This window comes from Coptis chinensis, chromosome 1 (assembly GCF_015680905.1).
Source record: "Coptis chinensis isolate HL-2020 chromosome 1, ASM1568090v1, whole genome shotgun sequence".
Classification (NCBI taxonomy): domain Eukaryota; kingdom Viridiplantae; phylum Streptophyta; class Magnoliopsida; order Ranunculales; family Ranunculaceae; genus Coptis; species Coptis chinensis.
The window spans coordinates 55,530,956-55,553,052 of NC_141456.1; the positions used below are offsets into that span (position 1 = coordinate 55,530,956).

Here is a 22,097-nt window from a genome sequence, read left to right on the forward strand (position 1 = left end):
CAAGGGGAAGTTTCTTTTAAGATTAAGGATCTATATCATCTCATCATTGTTTATCCCCTTTTTATATGACAAGTTATACTCCAAATTTAAATTTTTTTATCTTATCCCTTCTTTTGAACCCATCACCTAAGCCTACATTATAGTCCTATGAAAGTCCACTCTTGATCTATAAGCCCACTATATCTCCTAGTTGAGAAGTACTAGAGGCAAAAAAAAAATTCAAAAAACAAATTTTCAAAAAAAAAAAATGATGAATACTAGTATCATGGGTGTAGGGGATTTTTCTGAGTATCCACTGACCTTCCTATGTGCCATATGATTAGGAACCTCTTTCTTGACAGAGAAGGGATGAGATGATTTAGAGTTTAGGGTGGAACCGCCTGGTGGCTGCCTACGTATCTCCTTGTTTATTTAGAAGAATCAAACCCTATTCTGCGTATTTCCTAAGAGCGAATCCCTATGGTCTATATAGGAAGAGCTTTTAGAGTCCTAGGGTTAAGGTTAATCTCACCGCTTGCGAGTTTTCTTCCATTTTTAGACTCTACCTTCCTATTATGAATCCTATCCTTATGGAAGTCGGAATCTAGACCATATCTTCTTAGAGGTAGGTTTCCTTGTTGATCATAATATCCTATCGTATATGGGAAGATTATATCTAACAGATAACTCTTAAGATATGTTATTACAATTCCTTCATTATCATCAAAGATCACCCTCTTCAGTTTCCTTCTGTTCAAGAATTGTCCATATCAGTTCCTAACGACTTGGATAACTGTTATGCGTAGAGGCGGTTAGTCACGTGCCGGCACTTGTTTACTAAACATTCGTGATAAACACGAGATCACTTATTCATAGAACTGATCCAATGGCTCTCCTCTCTTTCTTGACATCTATAGTACTAGGTCATTTCCCTCCCACGTGTCATTTAGTTAGTGATGGGAAATCCCCCCTATAGATGCCCCCTCTCGTGCCATCTAGCATGTGGGCACTTGAAGCGACACTGCTTTTGGTGCAAGAATCTTTTTCTTAAATAATTGTTAGAACTACTTATGGGCTCAATTAATTAAGGCTTTTGAAAAGACGGCTCAAACAGGCACGCCATTTTCCAAAAAAGGTAATGATTGCAGTTCTATCTCGGAAAGACGTAATGCTTGGGTTAATCGTAACCATCCATTTTATCTATATATAAAGGATTTGGTTAGAGAACCTACATTATCTCTTCCTCTATGTTTTCCCTGTATACTAAACCCCTTGATCTCCTGTTAAAGTTTAACCAAAACTCGAACTTTTTTCTTTTTCTGATCATGAATCCCAACTGGTCACTTATAAACTTTGGGGATCTCTCTTCCCCGGAACTGATCCGAGAGAAATTTCACATCCCTGCTGATATTGTTCTTGAGTGGGGGAGATTGTTTGATGAGTTGGCCTACAAAGAAGTAGTGCTCATCATAATCGGTCAACTTAGTGCCGGACTCACTGATAACCCGAAAAAACAGTAAAATCCTAAATATTAATGCTACAAGAACACTAATACGTAATCCTACCGTTCTTACGTTTAAATCAATTCTTCTTACTCTCAAAACATAATCATGCAATACAACGAGTAAGGATTTCGTTCCACTCTTAAACCTTCAAGACTTAAATAGAATTCAATTATTCAAACACAAGGAACAGTGAGAGTGATGTGTTTGGTGTTTAAACTAAAACTAATTATAAATTTAAGACAACTAAATCTAAAGATTCTAACTTTATGAAATTTAACAAACAATAATTAAAATCTAACATCAATAACTTCTGAAATGACTAACAACCAAGAAATGAAATTAGATCTACCTTAATAGATAAATGACAAAATCGAATTTGATCAATAATAAACTACTTGATTTATCTAATGAAGCAATAACAATATTTTAATACTTTAAATTAAAACAAGGGAAATGAAAACTAATAAAAATGGAGATTCAAAACTAGATCTAGATCTAAAAACTAATCTAGATCTATCTTTTTCTAACCCTAAACTCCATTAACATTAGCTTCCTAACCTAACTGCCATTAACAAAGAGTCAAGCTTTTGTTTTTATACTTCTAGATCCAAAAATCGTGCATGGGCTTGGAGCCATGTTTTGGGCGGAAAATCGGACCCCAAAACCCAATTTCTTTAGTCCAAAATGGGCTCTTCAGCTGCAGTTGGCTTCGACAGATGTTTCGTCCACTTCTGCTCCTCTGATTGGGTCAAGGCTTGGACCATTGGAAAGCTCTTTCCGAGCCGGTCGTTTTGACATAAGGTAGGCCCAATTCCGAGGTCTGAGTCTAAAGATATGGTCTTCGGAAGTTCTGTTGACTTTGTGCACTGTTTCTGCCTGCGTGGACTTTGACTTTTCATCTTTTGACCAGGCTTTACAAAGGCTTTGTCTCCTTGAATCTTGGCCTTTATCACAGAACTTCTTAGCAACCAAACCTTGCTCCTTTATCTCATCAAAGTGGCACATTTCTGCACATAATTGACTTTGAAGCACGAAATGCATAAAAACGAATGTCGGTATTAACTCTTACTTATTACTCACATAATTGGTCTAAAAGTATGATTGTTAAGGAGTTAAAACTACAGTTTTGGGCTCTTATCAAACCACCCCAAACAGCATTTTACTTGTCCTCAAGCAAATATGAGAAATTAGAATAAGTGACCAAAATGGAGTTCTAACTACTCGTTCGCTTTGAAGTGCGATTGCATTTACCATATCTGATAAGGCCTTAAACCACTAGGAATTCCCTAAGTGGAATGAGTTATAGCCTCGCGTGAGAGTTTTTCGATGAAGGTACTCACAAACTTCATCTATACTACAGCGACTAAGAAATAAAACTATTGTTTCCTTATTTATGTCTCAATTATCTATACATCTCGGCGGCAATGAATCTGAGAATAGTCATGCCGAAACCTAAGCTAATATATGCATAATAATCAATCATCTGAATAACATATATACAATGAGTAATGCTATGAAATGCTTAGCAGGTCCGTTTATGAAAACTTCGGAATAAGCGTCCTTAAGTAGGTCCTCACATAAAAGTCAAGACAAAAATCACTCGATTTTTCGCTCAAGTTCATTACTCGATTAATGCGGTGGGCACACTTTACCTTACAATCTCAATGACACACAAGGAAGCCGGTCGATCAAACACATCTGCCACTTACTATCACACTAACCTATTCCTAATTGAGCTAGAGGTCTTTATTAGGTGTTTGGGGGATTAGGAGATGGTTTAAGAAGGAAGGAAATGGATATTCAAAGGACAAGTCGAGATAATAGAGTCTTCATATTATGTAACTTAGAAAACCTTGTTATTTTCTTTTGCTTCTATACTTTGTTTCCATCCTTAGCCATATTTTTTCTTTTTCTTTTCTTTGGCTTTTGACTCCTTTTATTCTATTTTTTGGAGTTTTTATTTATTTCTATATATTTTTTTTATTTTATTTATTTATTTATTTATTTTTAATGGAAACTTCTTTTTTTTTTCTGAAGCAACTAACTAATTTTTGTTTACCAGGTTTTCTCTTCTTCTTTCTTCACTTTCTATTCTATTCGGACTTATTCTAGATTGGGTAAGTTGAATTTTTTATTTTGTTTTGTTTTTGTAGGGGGGTAAAGGAATTGTGGTTTATGGAAGGCTAAAGAAAGGCTCGAAAAGGGACTACTAGCAGAAAATAATTCATAGGTTTGAATTTTTGGCTATATCGATCCAAAGAGGGCCTAAATTTCGGTTTAGGATATGGCATAGTGATCAAGCAAGTGGACGTGTGATTTCTCTATCCGATTTTACTTCTCTTGTGTCATTTCTCAAATGTTTGGCTCATATAAGGCTTTTAGGCTATATTCTCACAGGATTTGTAGAATAAGTACTCTAGCCTAGATTTGAAACTTACTACTAACAATCATAGATACTCATGTAATATATTTATAGATAGATGCAAAGATTATTACCTACATATTAACCTAAGTTTCTAACAATTATTCTCGATGCAAAAAGCTCGTGAGACTTCTAGATTGTTAAGAGCATAGAGAAAGAAAACAATACCAATATTCCTAAGTGTATAGCATAAACTTATTTATTTATATTTTTGAAATTTTTAACTTGAAAACAAATGCATATTATACATATCTATATCCTAACGGATGCCTTAATTACCGTGTTTCTATGCCCCCAAACAAGAAACATGCTTTGTCCTCAAAGTATTTAAATAGAGAGGGTAGGAAAAATACCATGGAAACACGCGTGAATTTGGAACATCGCAAAACAAGGTTATAACATACTAATATAGAAAAAAACCGACGCAACTCTATAAGAGTTCCACCCATTATGGGGTTAACAGAATTAAATTGCTTGGGACATAAGCGGACACTAAGCTGAAACTAAAAACTTACCCTCCACTCCGGTTTTTTCGTCATCCTCCTCTTTCTATAAAGAAGTGAGGTTCCAGCGTCCTGCCATGCCATTATAATTTGCCAAGCTTGCGCCATTTATCATCTACGGATGCTAACTAACATTAAAGCCACTTGGTGGGATGGGGTGTAAGGTGCAACCTGATGAGGTTGTATCCTCCATCCTTGCCAAGTCATTACACGGAAAGATCGATAATATAATTGGTGGGTCTCACAAATGTCGACCCAACCCAATCCGTGAAGCGGGCACAAAAAACAGGAAAGAAACATAGCATAATACGGAAACTAATATGGGCATAAGAAGATACTTATGCCTCATGCTATGGGCTCGTGCTAAACTAGACATTAAGGTCTTAGGAAGGTCATATAGCAGCGTTTTAAAAGCAAGGAAAACATCGCAAGTGGCATCATTCGCGAGAAGAAAAATGCCCTCCCCTAATATGTTTAGCATGATAAAGAACATTACCGTATCACATTAAAGGGAAAAGCTACCAAGGGCTACGTTATATGTCCTTGGTCTTCTACACGGAAAATGCGGACCCATAAGCCTCATGCAAAAGTCATAAGTGTAGACATGCATATTATCTACCCAATAGCATCATGGGTCTTGTATTTCAGCGGGCATGGCAAGTCCAAGAACAAATGCTTGCAAGAACCATAAGCGATCCCGGAACGTGTGTGATCACCTCGCAAAACCAAGCACCATAAGTAGTGCTTTGAAACAAATCTTGAAGATTGTTCCGTATCAATGTAGGAGATGTCATCTCAAAATTACGCTCTGGAATAGCTGTGAATGATCCGGAAACTACCGTCGGGGCTCTCAACTTGAGTTCTGCGGTATTTAGAATTCCGGTGTTTGGCGAGGCCAGTCGGCTCATAAAAGCAGTTCTAGGTCGATGGATGAGTATGGTCGCTTTCGATTATGGTAATTGGTCGCGCTCTGAATAAAATTTTCAAAAATGTGAAAGGCTTGGCTCTGATGGCCTCGATGGCTGAAACCGGAGTTTAGAGCAAAAGAAGGTAAAACTTGGAGTGGAAACGCTTTTTTTTTTTTGTTTTTTTTTTTACAAAAGGGGAGGTAGGTGGGGGTAAGAATAGGAATTTGAGTGATCAAGAATGGAAAAACCAAACACCGCACCACCAAACAAATTTTTGAAAACAGGTTTGTAAAATTTGTTTTTTAAAAATGGTCTTTTAAAAGTCGATTCCTTGACTTAAAAGTGATATATATGTATTTACATCACGGTTTCCATATATCAATAATCTAAAAAGTTTGTGGGTCTTTCCACAAATAATTAACATGGAATGCACCATCAAAGCGAATTAAGCACCAAGATTTCCTATGATGTAGCTTAGTGGAATGAGAGTAAAAGCCTTATAGATCTAAAACCTAATCGAGCATACGGGTTTCTTCTTTGTCCTCCTACGAAGGGAATGCCAAGTAAATGAACATGAGAAAATTGATGGTTGTGGAAGATCGTAGGATGTGGATAATTTTGAGAAGGGAAAAATGGAAAAAATGAAAAAAAGTGTCGGTGGCTTGTCCTTGGGTGTTACTTATTCACTAGTTGGTTTTAGATAGTTATGAAGCATAGGAGAAACACCAAGGTCAAGTACAAACTCAATGGTTCTTTGAAAGGTAGAGGCGAAGAACATTCGTGATGGAAGGTGAATGAGTGACATGAGGATGTGAGGTGGGTGAATGGTGTTCAACTAGTGTTCTTAGGTCTATATCATGAGGAGGCCTTGAGATATGCAAGACATTCCTCAATAGGTGGGTAAGAAGAATCACTGGGATAGAGGCGAAAAATTCTTCTTCCGTCATGGCGTCAAGAGATGAATGGATGTCAATAGGAGAGAACTTCTGGAAGGCAAAGAAGGGTTGCAAAAGAGTCGAAGGAAATCCTCCTTGATGTTATCTACGTCACAGGGAGTAGAAATTGTGATCCTTGTCTTCTTCCATAAGAGGGGGTATCTACTAGTGTGGGGACTAAAGTGTCACCGCACTAATGTGAGGTACAAAACTCTCAATGGACTTCACTTTCTCCTATAGGCAAACCTAGTTGTCCCTGTTTTTGTCTAAACATGTTAACTTCTAGGAAAGATTTCCAAAAGAAAGAGTCATTGAGCCATCCGACAATTGATTTGGGCATTGGCGGTTGCCAAGAAAGGGCGCCCTAAGATGATGGGAATGGAATCATGAGCAACTTCGTGTCAAGAATAACAAAGTAAATTTGGATAGTAAAATCCTGAACTTTAGCGAGAATATTTTCAACTACACCCTTGGGATACTTAATAGAGCGATCGTTAAATTTGCAAAGTCATTTTGGTTGGTTGAAGTTTTGTTAGACCTAATTGTTTATATAAATAAAAAGGGAGTAAGTTAACTTTCGCCCCAGTCCTAATAAAGCAGTTGTTATGAAGGTATCACCTAAGGTGCATTAATCTGATAGGGCGACCAGAGTCCTTGTACTTAACAATTCCGTTATGTCGAGGATAAAGAGGATATTGTTGAGTTAAGAATGCTTGCTTGGGGTATGTTGGTTTTCCTCTTCTTGGTGCACAACTCTTTTAGAAACTTAGTGTGTCCAGGTAGACTTTTTATAGCTTCTAGAAAAGGTAGGTTTATAGTCAAATTTTTAAACACTTTCCTAATCTCATCAAAATTCTCGTCCTTTTTAAACACAACTAGTCTTTGGGGATATGGTGCTTTATCGCTATTTTTAGCAGAAGGGATAAAAGTTTTATTAGTCTTTGCTTTATCTCTAGCCATTTTCCAACTAGGTGTCCATATTGGAACCTCTATAGGTGTAGGGTCTTCACTTTCTATTATTGGGTCTTGTAATGTTTTCCCTTTTGGTTGTGGTTTAAGCGGTACTTCTACGGTTGTAGGGTCTTGGAGTTTCTATTATAGTATTTGGTATGGTATCATTTTTAGTTTCATGGGTAATCTTTAGGCATAGTCACTTGGTTATCAACTACCATACTGAGCGAAGGGTAGTATAGATAGGTCCCCTTGGTTTATATTACCATTACCGTAAATATCGCTTTTATTTCAAAAGCGGTGTTTGTTGACTTAGGATTAGGCCTTTGCTTGACTTGGAAACACGCCGGTTTTGGTTATTATTTTGGTTAGAAGACATGTCAATAACCTTTTGGCACAAAAGCAGCATCATTTGCATCGTTTGTTTCATCATATTAGAGTTTTGATCATGCCGATCTTTCATCAAGTTGGAGTTTTGTTGCATAATTTGATTTTGTTTCTCCAACAAGGTCACTACTACTTTGTCGTAGATGGTTGTATTGGAATTAAAGCTTGTTGGCGTTCATGTCTTGATGTTGATAGTTCCGGGTTATGGGTACTAAACCTCTATTCTGGTCCTCTAAGTTCCCTTGTCCTTGATGTTGAGTTAAGCTGGTTGAAGTGTGGTGGTTGTGGTGGTGGTTGTGCATAGACAAGAGGACAATAGAAGTAGGAATGCTCAAGACTACAATGAGACATTACAACGAGTAGAGTTAATGTTCATGGACTGGAGTGGGTTGTTGTTGAATAGAGATGGCATCTACCTTTTTAGTGAGGGCATCGATAAGAGTTTTAAGCTCGGGATCATGTTTAACCTCGAGAAGAAGAGGAGGCCCGGGAGGAATCGTTACCTCCCCAATTGTTGTTCCTCTTAGATTGATCTTCTAAGAATGTATAAGCCTCCAAGGCTCCTTTACTAAGAAAACTACCCCGGACATGATATCTAGAACCTCCTTATGATAATGTGAAAGCCCCTTGAAGAAAGCACGAACAAGTGTGTCTTTTAAGATTATGATCTTGGGCATTCAATGAGAAGATCGGTGAACGATTCCGGCCTCACGAAAAGGATTCATGAGGATTCCGGGTGAAGAAATGAATCTTGTGAAGCATTTCATCCGTCTTGATGGTGGGTAAAATTGTTCCATGAACAATTGAACAAGTTGAGCCCATGAGTCCACAGAGTTTGGCGTTTGGGCAGTTAACCAAACGCCTCCCTTGTCGGCTGGGTGAAAGGAAACACCCTAAGTTTAACTTGATCCGGACTTACGCTAGGATGATGGAATGTAGTGAGAACTTGGTCTATCCCATATCTTTGGTAAGGCTTCTCGTGGTCTAAACCATGAAAACCGGTAACAAGTTAAATATATTAGGGGATTCGAAAATCCCCCACTAGGTCTGTAAAGAACGATGCTTGCGACTTAGGGCCATCGTTTAGGGCTTTATAAAAATCGAGAGTGGAGTCTCTTGTTCTTTAGCCATTGATGCAAGTGTAGTGTGTGAAATTCTAGATAGGCGTGTTGTATTTATTTCTATGAAAAACAAGCCTGATTATACTAGAATTAAAACTCCCTCGTAAGAAAGAGGCGAGGAGTGGAAGAAGGATTTACTGAATGCCTCCTTGCACGCGTTTGAATAAGCGTCTTGTATCTGGCGATTTGATGTATTTAACAAGTTAGAAACACTAAATAACTTTAAGGAATAAAAATTTGCATTTTTCTGTGAAAATTGGGCTGTTCACACTGAATTTTCCCTTGAGGGCGCGAGTGGGCGCGAGTTGGGCGCGAGTGCCCTCTATTTTGTCGAATGTCCCGGTGTTTTGGGCGCGGGTCGCGCTTCGGTTTGGCGCGGGTCGCGCTCCAGGGTTTTCAAGTTTTAGGCCTTTTATCGTACTCCAAAAAATCTGAAATTTTTACAGTAATTTTCTAAGACGTCTATCAAGTAGCCTGTAAAATTTCAGATCAATCGGAGCTGTGAAAGTCCCTCTACAGCCCTTCAAAGTTTGCGTAACGGTTTTCGGACACAATACAAACAACCGAATGGTTAACCCATCAAAACAAATCCAAAAATTTCCAAATTTTTACTGGAGACTCCTGAGAGATTCTAGTTGTTCCTGTAAAAAGTTTAGAGCAATTGGAGTTCTACAACCTCTCCTTATTGGATGGTGTTCCAGATATTAAGTGTTTGCAACACTGCAGAAACACACTGGAAACACTCTACTATTTAGGAGGTCAAAACAAATCAAAAACTCATCAAATTTTTACTACAAACTTCTGACTTAGGATAGATACTCATGTAAAAATTATAGAATTTTTAGAACTCCCTAAGTAACCTTATTCGTCTGTTTTTCAAGAACATACGGTGTGAAAACTGAAATGCAGCACTGTAAAGATCGTATTTTTTTCACAAGGTAAACCAACTTTGAAAATTCTAAAAATATTCCAGTAAATCAACAACACATTAAGTAATATGTATGAAAATTTTCAGAATTTTCGAAAATTTAGAAATACCTTCACCGCAGTGTTTTTCTCTGTGAATCCAGCCCCTCTATGCCTGGAACAAATTGAATGGTCCGAAAATTCAAGAAACAAGAATGAAAAATTAAAAGGGTGGGTGGGTAGAGAATGGGGGATTGCCCTTGGATTCAAGCAATTGAATTTTTGTCATGAACGAGATTAAGATGGCAGCGGCGCCATTTGATAATGGTAAAGACTCAATTAGATTACTCTAACCTTATTCTTACGGTATCAATAATTTATTTCCTACTCTCACATGTATATTCATGTAATATATAGAGTACGGAATCGTTCCACTCTTAACTCTCAAGACTTAAACAAATTCAATTGAACAAACACAAAGAACAATGGTGAGAGTAATGTGTTATATGAAATATCTATTCTATGATTATACTACGGATTCAATTTATAATAACAAGATACAATAATTCAACTACTGAGAAATACTAACCTGAACTCTATGATAAGGAATTAGGGGATTGATTCCACCTCGAATCCAACTTAACAACCTAGCGTAAAGATGTTGTATCTCAATTCTCACGTTCTTTTACGAGAATTTCGAAGTTCTAATCCCTAGTGTTAAGTAGCATTTCTACCTAATACTAACTAGCATGTGAGGTCGCCCACCCATTCTCATGGTAAAAACACGACCTTCTAGAGTGGAATAGAATCTACAACCAATTCTATACTAACCACTAAGTTTTCATCAAGGCTTCATCAACCCCTCTAATGGAGGTTTTAGCCTTGAGTCATCAAACTAACATTTTCCATTGAATCTAAACTAAACATAATATAAAGATTGAAACTTGCTAAATTTAAACCTTAATAGCAATTACTCATGCAAGAATTATTTCAATCTAATAAAGACAACTATTGAATCTAAGAATTAAACTAATTTAAGTAAAGGAAATGAACAAGATTATCAAGAACACTAATTTATTTATCTAATGAAATCAATAACAATAATTTAATACTGAATTTAAAGAAAGAATAAAAACTAATTAATTAATCTAAAACTAGATCTAGAACTAAGGTTTAATGGCTACTTTTCTTATCCTAACCTAATTTATTTTCTAACCTAACTATCTACCATTAACAAAGAGCTAAGCTTTTTTTTTATACTTCTAGATCCAAAAATCGTGCATGGGCTTGGAGCCATGTTTTGGGCCGGAAAATCGGGCCCAAAACCCAATTTCTTTAGTCCAAAATGGGCTCTTCAGCTGCAGTTGGCTTCGACAGATGTTTCGTCCACTTCTGCTCCTCTGATTGGGTCAAGGCTTGAACCATTGGAAAGCTCTTTCCGAGCCGGTCGTTTTGATATAAGGTAGGCCCAATTCGAGGGTCCTGAGTCTAAAGATATGGTCTTCGGAAGTTCTGTTGACTTTGTGTAATCTTTTTGCCGCGCGTGGACTTTGACTTTTCATCTTTTGACCAGGCTTTACAAAGGCTTTGTCTCCTTGAATCTTGGCCTTTATCACAGAACTTCTTAGCAACCAACCCTTGCTCCTTTATCTCATCAAAGTGGCACATTTCTGCACATAATTGACTTTGAAGCCTGAAATGCATAAAAACACGTAATCAGTATTAACTCTTACTTATTACTCACATAATTGGTCTAAAAGTATGATTGTTAAGGAGTTAAAACTACCGTTTTGGGCTCTTATCACTCACCCATCCCCTCCACCCACTGTTAAGAGAATGTCTGATCCACTTCAATCTTGCTCTTGGTGAAGTAGCACCCCTATTCTACAGAACCTTCATGTACTCTGCCATACTGGCAAAGAAACATGGATTCTTTCTGAATCGTTGGGTGTTTGGGTATTTTTATGAGGTCCACCGTATTCGAGACCAATCTTACTACTACCTTATGACCAGAGACAAGAATTCTCCTATCATCTTTTTCGAGGGGAAGCAGAGTGATGAGGTTTGGGCATATCACCACCTTTAAGTGTTGAGTGATGCGAGGGACATTTGTCCTCCAGATGTTGATGGTGAACCAGTGGGGATTCATGTTCCCAGAAAACACATTAATGCTTCGACCAGTAAGTCTATTTTCTCATGAATTTTACAATCATCATAAAAGTTTTTCGACTGAGTTTCTTTGCTATTATTCCTTAGATGACTCTTCCCCTTGGAACCAATTAACTGCAACTGATGCTGCTATAGTAGACTTCATCAAGAAGATGCCCAAGGATCAGAGGATGCCCTGGGTGATAGTTCCTGACTCCACCTATCTCTTTGAATATTTCAACATGTCTCCTGAAGAACTGCTGGCACTTGCCCCCGGTTTTTCCCCTTTTGGGATAAATACTGTGAATTTTGGGCGTACAATACTTCCTCTTCCTGTGAATAAGTATGCTGGTCTTTGTCCTCCTCCAGTTTAGGATGATTCCTCTTTGAGTACTAGAAGGAGAGGAAGCTGCAAAGAGAAGAGTTTTATGGCAACCTCTAGTGATGTTACGACATCGGGTTCAGTTCAGGAGCCTGATGTCATCGGTGAGTGTGTGACCACTGGCAGGAGAGGCCCTGAACTACCTCATGAACTTCTGGCTGCTAGCAATTGATAAGAGCCCAAAATTGTAGTTTTAATCCCTTAATAATATTACATTTAGACCAATTATGTTTATAATAAATAAGAATTAATATTGTTTACGTACTTTTGTGTATTTCAGGTCTTGGAGTCAAATATGTGAACATATATGTCACTTTTGCAAGAGAAAGGAGTAAAGGTTGGTTGCTAAGAAGTTATATGATTAAAGTTCAAGTTTCAAGGCGAAAAAGCCTTTTAAAGCCTAGTCAAAGCTGAAAAGTCAAAGTCAACGCGGGTAGAAAAAGAGAAGAAAAGTCAACAGAACTGCCGCAGGCCGTATCTTTGGACTCAAACCTCAGAATTGGGACTATTATAAGTCAAAATGACCAGTTTGGAAAGAGATTTCTACTGGTGTAAGCCTTGACCCAATTAGAGTAGTAAAAGTGGGCGAAAAGGGTATTGCAATAAATTTACTTAGAGAAACCCTTTTTGGACTTAAGTAATTAGTTTTTGGGATTGATTTAGTGGCCCAAAACACAGCTCCAAAGCCCATGCATGAAATTGCAACCTAACCCTCTCCTATATAAAGAGGGTTAAGGCTAAACAAAACTTAGCTACTCCCCTCTTTAGTTTAGTTGTAAATAAGGGTTCTCTCTCTTTATCTTTTCCATTATATTATAAATTAGTTTTCTTCTTTAGTTTTAAACCCTAGTTATTGTTTTATTAGCCTAGCAACCATTAATTCAAGTCAAGTTATCTTTAATAAAGTAGTTCTTCATTATGTCTTGTTCTACTTATTATTATGTTTATGATAGTCTCATGATTCATAGCAAAACCTCCATTAGATGGGTTTGATTAAAACTTTGATGAAGACTTGATGTGTTAGTATAGAATAGTTGTAGTAGATATTCCACTCTAGAAGGTAGTTAATTCACCATGAGAATGGGTTTCAATTGCCTCCCATGCTAATTATTAATTGGTAGAGATGCCATGAATAATTAAGGATAAAAAGACCTAATCTTTATGTGAAAATATAAAGATTAGGGTTGTAACAACTCCGTACTAGCATATTTGGGATTAATCAAGGTGGATTTCAAATCTCCCTAATTCCAACTTTATTCTTCTCCATATTTTATTCAAGTCATATTCAATTGTTTTAATTAAATTAGTATAAGTTAAATTCATATATTTAGTTTCATAGTATAAATTCACATTTATAAATATTGCTCTCCCCATTGTTTCCTTGTGTTTGATTAGTTGAATTCATTTAAGTTTAGAGAGTTAAGAGTTGAACGATTCCGTACTCTATATATTACATGAATATACATGGGAGAGTAGGAAATAAATAATTGATAATGTAAGAATTGGTTAGAGAAATCTAGTTAAGTTTTTACGGTTGATCAAATGGCGCCGCTACCATCTTAAACTCATTCAGGACAAGAATTAAATTGGTTGAATCCAAGGGGCAATCCCCCAATCTCTACCCACCCACCCTTTTAATTTTTCATTCTTGTTTCTCATATTTTCATTATTTTTCAAGTTTGAAATTCACTGTTTTAAACTAAGAGCGTGCCTGCCCTCCCTTTTGCCTTGCACAAAGCGCGCCCGAGCTCCTTTAAGACTACGGACTCACAGTGAAGAATACTGTGGTAAAGGTATTTTTAAATTTTGGAAAATTCTGAAAGTTTTTAGGCATAATATTTAAGGTGTTATTGATTTATTGGTATGTTTTCAGATTTTTCCTAGTGGTTTTCCCGAATGAACAATTACCATATTTACATTGTTGTATTTCAGCTTACACACCATAGGTTCTGGAAAAATAGACGAGTAGGGTTACTTAGGCAGTTCCAAAAATTCTAAACCTTTTACAAGAGTATCTATTATATGTCAGAAGTTTGTAGTAAATATTTGAAGAGTTTTTTATCTGTTTTGACCACCTAACTAGTGTATTTTTTCCAGTGTGTTTTTTCAGTTTTGGAACACTTAATTTCTAGAACAACAGCCAATAAGAAGTGTTTATATAACTCCAATTGCTCTAAAGTTTTTATAGGAATACGTACGATCTGTCAGGAGTCTCCAATAAAATTTTGGAGATTTTTGGCTCTGTTTTGATTGGTAAACTATTCGGTTGTTTGTATTGTATCCGAAAACTATTTCACAAACTTTGCAAAGCAGTAAAAGGACTTTCATAACTCCGATTATTCTGAAATTTTACAAGCGACTTAATGGAAGACTTAAACAACTATTGTACAAATTTTAAAATTTTTGATGCACGTTTGCACCCTAATATACCTATATTCTGAGTGCACCCTCCCTCCTGTTAGAGCTCCAAAAAAAAAAAAAAAAAAAACCACACAATACTCCAAGCACGCCCGCGCCCTTTGTGTACTTTATATTTGAGCGCGCCCATGCCCGGTCTGAAGAAAGGCCAATTCACAGGTTAGTTACATGCTCACTTTTTGTTCAAGTTATTTTTTATTCAGTATTCCGAACTTCTTCAATACACTGAGATTGCATATCAAAGATGATATTCATACGCATAGTAAGGAGGCATTCAAGTACTCCTTCTTCCACTCCTTGCCTCTTCTGTCAGAAGAGTTTCAATTCTAGTATATCAGGGTTGTTTCACTGTTGTTCATATTTCTTTTATATTGGACTTAACCTTACATGAGATTAAGGTCTAGTAAGAAAAAACCATCTAGCGCTATATATCGTAAACGTCAACGCGCATGCCTATCTATAAATTTATAGTTAGAGTTTTACTTGCATATTAATTGTCCTAGAATATATTTTTAAAACCAATATGGCATATCAATATATAGACCAACAATCATGTGGTTATTATGCAAACCCTTCACCATGTTCATGTTGTGGTTGTCCTTACCATTGGGCTTCTCATTGTCCATCAAACCAAGAGTTTGGACCTACTATAGGATGTAATAATAATTATAAGCCTCAATTTTCAAATTTTCATAGTAACCAATACAATCAAGGTATTTCTAGTCGTCCAAACTATACATGGAGTCAACTAGTGTATTTTACTTCTAGTTCCGTAATAAGTGTGTACAACGAACCAAATACTTTTCCGTGCACAATTTGTTCAGATCTATACCACACTGCCCATTCATGTCCCATATTTATTCAGCCTCAACCTAACCCATCACAGTACGAGATCAACCAGATTCACTCAAACGCCATATCCCAAAAAGGACTCATATCATATCCATTTGTCAATAACTATGACTATCAAACACCATACCAACCAGAACAACAAAACCAAGTTTCCCCTCCATTAACAACATTAGATGAAATAATGGCCCAAAATGAAATAATACTTTAGAACCTAAAGATGCTAAGCTCACATACACCAGACATTTCCCCCATACCAAAAATTACCCACCCATCTAGTTCGCCACCCTTCCCAGATTGAATTTCCCAAACTATGCTTCATAACCTAACTATGCTTTAGAATATAGCCCAGATGATTTACATGATCCCCTCACCTAACAAAGAACTTTCAACTTTACCAGAGATCGACACACAAGTAGAATAATCTATTCCCATAACCATACCATTCGACCTAGTTAAGACTTACCCTGAATTTCCTGAGCCATTCCCTTCCCATGACCCTCCCATTAACCATAATATTGACTCCACACCCCACCTGGATGAGGAAATTCTTGAAGATGACTCTTTAGGACTTATTTTGGATGACCACTCAAATTTGAAAGATGCCTCCGAGGAACCTCCCACTAATCCATTTGAAAATGAATATAATGATGACACATTAGAAGATATTTATAAAGATGTGACGGAGGAAGAATTCGATAACTATTGGCATTCTCTTAATATGGACCCTCCTGTTGTGCATGTCCAGGCCTTTGTGTTTGCTAATCACACTTGGCTGGATGATTCCTCGACATATTCGAATGATGCCATTGAGGATACTTATAATGTTTTAGAAGAAGAGGGTAAGGAAATAGAGATTAACAATTCTAGTCTAAGGCATGAACAAGTTAATGTGCAAGAAAAAGAGTAAGTAACATCTTTAGAGCGATATGAATCTCAATTTAGTTTGGCAGCTGAGGAAATAACAATGGAAAAAATAGATGAATTTCTTAAAGATAAAGCCATGAACCACAACTTTATGGATTCAGCTAAGCTAGATGAAGAATTCTATGATTTCTTAAGAGCGTGTGAGGATCAACCAACCGACCACCATCCACCTGAGTTACTACCTCATAAAATCCAACCATGTACCACAACGAAGCCATCCATTCACCCACCATTTTAGAGGAACCTCGGATTTACACTTGAGCCAATTGCCTCAGAGACCCTCTATAATTTTTTCAACCCTCACGGTGAAGAGTGTTTGCATAGCACACAATCCCATGAGTATACCATTCCTGTAGTTGAGAGCCAAACTTTGTTCGAGTGTAGTGAGAAACCTAGTTTGTCTTATTTTTCCTCATCTGAGCCTCATGAAAAACATTAGGATCCATACTTCATTCCTTTCTCACCTAAAGTTTCACTAATTCATCTTTTGGGTTATTCTAACCCTTTAAAACAACTACAACATAATGGTTTGCATATGTTATTTGATGGGTTGCATAAGTTTTCATTCATTCTTCTACAAGATTGCTTCCAATTATACAACTTCATTCTGTTTGGGGGTACATTTAATATCATGTTTTTATGGCGAGACCCCCAACTCTTTCGACTATTAGTTTATAGTTGACCACGCATCATCCATTTTGTGCCACCCCAGTTTCTTGCTTGTTTGGTTGGTGTGCACAGTCTAAGGGAATCTGACTTAAAATGACCCCACATTAAGTCTAAGGGAATCTAACTTTAAAAAACCCATATAATTTTTTGTAAAATACCACCTTAATGGATTATAGGCCACAAAATTTTTCAAACTTAAAAAGAATTTTCATATTTTGTTTGGGGGTGGCGTATTTTGGTATTTCATTTCAAATATTTTCACCACCCTTTGCCTGTCATGTTTACTCCAGTAGAATTTGTGTTAGTTAGTATGAAACAGTTTAATTGTGCTTCATTTTATCATATTATCTTTATAATATTTCTATTACAGTTATTGCCAATTTTTACCATGTTTCTATGGTAAATTATTTCCTTATCTCTTTACACTTTGAGGACAAAGTGTTCGATTGTTTGGGGGTGGGATAGAAACATTTGCAAAATTTAGGCACCGAGTAGGATATATATGTATAATATGAACTTTACTTTTTAGTAAAAAAAATATAAATAAAAAGTATTTATATTTTGCACTTAGGAATATTGGTATTTTTTTTTTAGTGATGATAGTAGTATAGAAGTTTCACTTTAGCTCTTAAATTAGAATATTATTTAGAAACTTAGGTTAATATGTAGGTAATAATCATTGCATCTTTCCATAAATATATTGCATGAGCATCTATGTTTGTATTGGCAGTAAGTTTATGAAATCTAGGCTAAAGTACTTATTCTACAAATCATGTGAGAATATAGCCTAAAAACCTTATGAGTGAAATATCTGAGTAATGACACAAGGGAGAAGTAAATTCCAAATAGAGAAATCACATGTCCACTTGCTTGATTACAATACCATATCCTAAACAAGAATTTAGGCCCTTTTTGGATCAGTATAGCCAGAAATTCAAACCTATATGAAATTATTTTGCGCTAGTCACTCCTCTGAGCTTTTCTTTAACCTTTTCATGAACTACAAATCCTTTACCCTTTTATAAAAACAAAATAAAAATAAAATCAACCTACCCATTTTTGAATGAGTCTGAAAATAGAGATGAAATGAAGAAAAGAAAACAGAAATACCTGTGGAAAACCAAGATTTTGTTAGTTGCTTCAAATAAGAAAAGAAAAGAAAGTTTTCATCCAAAGAAAAAAATAAATAAAAAAAAAATTAGAACTCCAAAAATAGAATCAAAGGAGTCAAAAGCCAAAAGCCAAAAGAAAAAGAAAAAATGGCTAAGGATGGAAACAAAGTGTAGAAGCAAAGTAAAACAAGTTTTTCTCTAGTTACATATTTTGAAGACTCTATTATCTAAGATTTGTCCTTTTGAATATCTATTTCCTTCTTTCTTAAACCATCACCTAATCACTGCAATACCTAATAAAGACCTCTAGCTCAATTAGGAATAGGTTAGTGTGATAGTAAGTGGCAGATATGTTTGATCGACTTCAGCTTTCTTGTACATCATTGAGATTGTAAGGTAAAGTGTGCCCACTGCACACTGGAGTGAGTGATTTTTTTTTTATTTTTTTGCACACAAGTAAGGAAATTTTATTAAAAAGAATGTCAGAGATAGAACATGATACACTTTTGCTCATTTAAGGGATTTCTATCATAGTTACGTAATATGTTCAACTAGTGCTCTAAATCAAAGTTCCATACAATAGTGTGGATCCCTTTCTAGCCACTGCCTCTGCACTAAAATTACATTCTCTCCAAGTATGGGTTACTTTCCAGTGCTGTAGAAGTGTAATCGCTCGCTTCCATCTTGCTCTAAACACCCATGGTATAGCATTGCTATTGATGGCCTTAATAGCAGCTTCAATCCAAATGTTATTCCAATTCATTTCCCCAGCTTTCTCGACTGCCAATACAATGCAATGCATTTTGCCTCAAAACTGGTAACTTGGCCTAGTCCTGCTGCAAGAACTCCCACTACTGCTAATTATTTGTTTTTGCAAATAATCACAGCCTCCTCTACATGGAGTTCCTTAGGCTAAACCATCCGTGTTGCACTTTATGACATTCCCCTGAGGAGCCACCTAATGTACCTCATGTATTTTTTGGGCTGAAGCACTCTTTGCTTGTATATCGAGCCTTTTTAGAATTCAAAACTCTTTCATGTCATTTTGCTTCCTTTCATGTGAGAACAAACTCGAGACTTTCACGCCCCTTAGAATCTCTAACTTCATGATGCCCATGTGAATGGGGTTGTCCTCGAAGTTCTCTCTGTTTCTAGTCTTCCATACTTGAACCATGATGTGTACTGTAGCTACATTCCACAGCTCTTGAATGATGGGGCTGCTATTTTCTGTCGCCTTCAGCAGTGCCATGAAGCTAAACTCTGAGAGGGTTACTTCAAACATTTGTGCTGCCCAAGTCCAAACCTCTCGAACTTTGGTGCAATCCCATAGAAGATGTTGTATGGATTCTTCCTCTTGATGGCACAAATGGCATCGAGAAGCCAACTGTACCCCAACCTTTTTCACACGATCATCAGTTGGCACAACTTTTTGTATAAGCTTCCAAGCTATGCAGGCAGTTCTGGGGTGTATGTGGGCTTTCCAGATCTTCCTACTCCATAATATTTTATTCTTCTTTCTCCTGATTGTTTCATAAGCTGACTGGACTGAGAAAAGCCCATCAGACTCTGGCTTCCAAATTCTAAAATCTTCTTCCCCACTAGGTTGCGGGATGTCAGTTAAATTAATTCCTAGATGACCAAACATTTCAGAGACAGAAGCAGGAAAATTCCATTTGTTATCTTCAATCACGTCAGTTATCGTCGCCTTGTACCCATACCAGTTTACTTGTGGTAATAGTTCCATGACTGATTTTCCATCCCAGTTGTCTCTCCAGAGGTCTACTTTGTGTCCTTGACCTATGATCTATCCATCCTATGTACGACTTTGTATCATGAAGCGCACCTCTAATTCCAGGCCAAACAAATGAGGGCTTGTGATATGTAAGAACACTGCCATCTCTTTTTCATAATTTCCTGTTCATAAATCTACTCCAGTCATCATTCCTACTCAGAAAAACCCATGCAAGCTTCAGAAAGAGTGCTTTGTTTATCTCTTCCAACTTGTGAATGCCTAGACACCCTTCGTCTTTTGGCTTACATACATTCTCCCACTTAAGAGTAACAAATTTTATCTTGGTGGGATCTTTTGACCAAATGAAGTTGCGGATAGCAGCCTCTCCTTCTTTGATACTTTTCTTGGACCATTTGTACACCACCATATTATGGATTGGCATGCTTGATAAGATCGCTTGGGCCATGATTACTCTCCCCTAAAAGAACTACATTCTACCTGCCCACCCGGAAGCTTTCCTTTTGATTCTATCCATTAGTGATTGCGTGGATCTACTGTTCACTCTTCCATTGAAAAGTGGTACCCCAAAATATTGCTCAGGTAGTTCTCCTTCTTTAATATCAAATAACTCATCTACTCTCCTTTTCTTCATAGGAGTCATGCTGCTAAGAAAAATCTTACTTTTTTATGTGTTAAAAAATTGTCCTACTGCCTTTTGATAGAAGTTAAGGCCTAACTTCAGTTTTCAAAGACCTCTGATGTCGCCATTTGCAAAAAGAAAGAGGTCGTCTGCAAATAACAGATGCGTAGGGCAAGGAGTATCACCGAGAGTCACCATGTGCTTCACACTACCTACTTGGAACAGGTGGTTTATTCCTCTGCTTAACACATCTTCTGCTAAATCAAAAAGAAATGGCGACAAGGTATCCCTTTGTCTCAACCCCCTTCCTGTCGAAAGAAACCACACAATTTCCCATTTATCATAACCGAGATTTTTGCATTGCGAATAATTGTCTCAATCCAATCACACCATGTTTTGGAGAAACCAAATCTCTGCATCACCTGTATAAGGAACTCCCAGCTAAGAGTATCAAAAGCTTGTGCAATATCCAACTTAAGCCCTATGTTGCCACCCTTTCTTTTGTGATCAAGTTCATTCATCATTTTTGATGCTAGACAGATGCCTGTAAAGTTGTTTCTGCCTTTGATGAAACCTAGTTGTTCACTGCTAATCAACTTGTTTTCCATTAGTTTAATCCTAAGAGATAAGATTTTTGTTATAATTTTGAACAAGAAATTACTAGGACAAACAGGTCTATAGTGATTTACCATTTTAGCTTGTGTTACCTTTGGTAGGAGCACTAGAAAGTTAGAGTTCAAACCCTACATAAGTTTATTATCCTTGAAGAAGGAGATAATAGCTCTATTGACCTTCCATCCCACAATATCCCAATATGTATGGAAAAATATTCCTTGGAACCCATCCGGACCTGGTGACCAGCTGGGATCCATGTTAAACACTGCCTCTTTGACCTCCTCGAAGGAAGGAATAGATGAGATTTGGTCATTGTCCACATCTGTCACAAGCTTGGGGATTAACTCCACTAGTTCAGCATTAGGGACGACTTCTTGTGGCATGTACTTAGCTTCGAAAGTAGAGACAATGTGTTACTTAATGTATTCTTGTTGGTTAAGAACAATTCGTCGCTTTTCTGAATCTCAAGAATCAAAGCTTTGTTCAATCTCAGCTTATAAAGGGCATGAAAATATGTTGTATTTTTGTCTCCCTCGAAGGCGTCACTAGCCCTGGATTTTTGCCTCCATTGTGATGCTTCGATATCTAGAAGATTGTTCAATTCCTGCTCTTTGTTCAGCTCTCTTTCTTGAAAGTTATTATTAAAAGGATCCTCTTCCTGTTCTTTCTGAATCAGTTCCAATTCCTCTGCTACCCACTATTTCTTATTTCTTAAATCCCCAAAAGTCTCCCAACTCCAAATTTTCAAAGTTTCCTTCAACCTTTTGAGCTTTTTCATGGTTTTTCTAATTGGTATATCCTCTAGAGGTTCATCCCAACTCTTTTTCACTAATACTTTGAGGCTCTCATGCTTGATCCAGTGCGTCTTGAATCTGAAAGGGATGTTGTGTGGCTTAGGAATGGAGGTGAACCATCCTATTATGGGGGAGTGATCATAAAATCTTCTTTGTAAAATCCTACTCCTCCACCCTGTTGCTGCATCCAACCA

The 22,097-nt window shown here is 36.9% G+C and overlaps 1 protein-coding gene across 1 annotated transcript; it reads right to left on the reverse strand.

The window, feature by feature from the left end:
• Positions 1 to 19,146: 19,146 nt before the first annotated feature.
• Positions 19,147 to 19,866, reverse strand: LOC147524610 (uncharacterized). The gene has a single exon (XM_086575472.1). The coding sequence runs from the start codon at positions 19,864 to 19,866 to the stop codon at positions 19,147 to 19,149; it is 720 nt and encodes a 239-aa protein (XP_086431598.1).
• Positions 19,867 to 22,097: the final 2,231 nt, after the last annotated feature.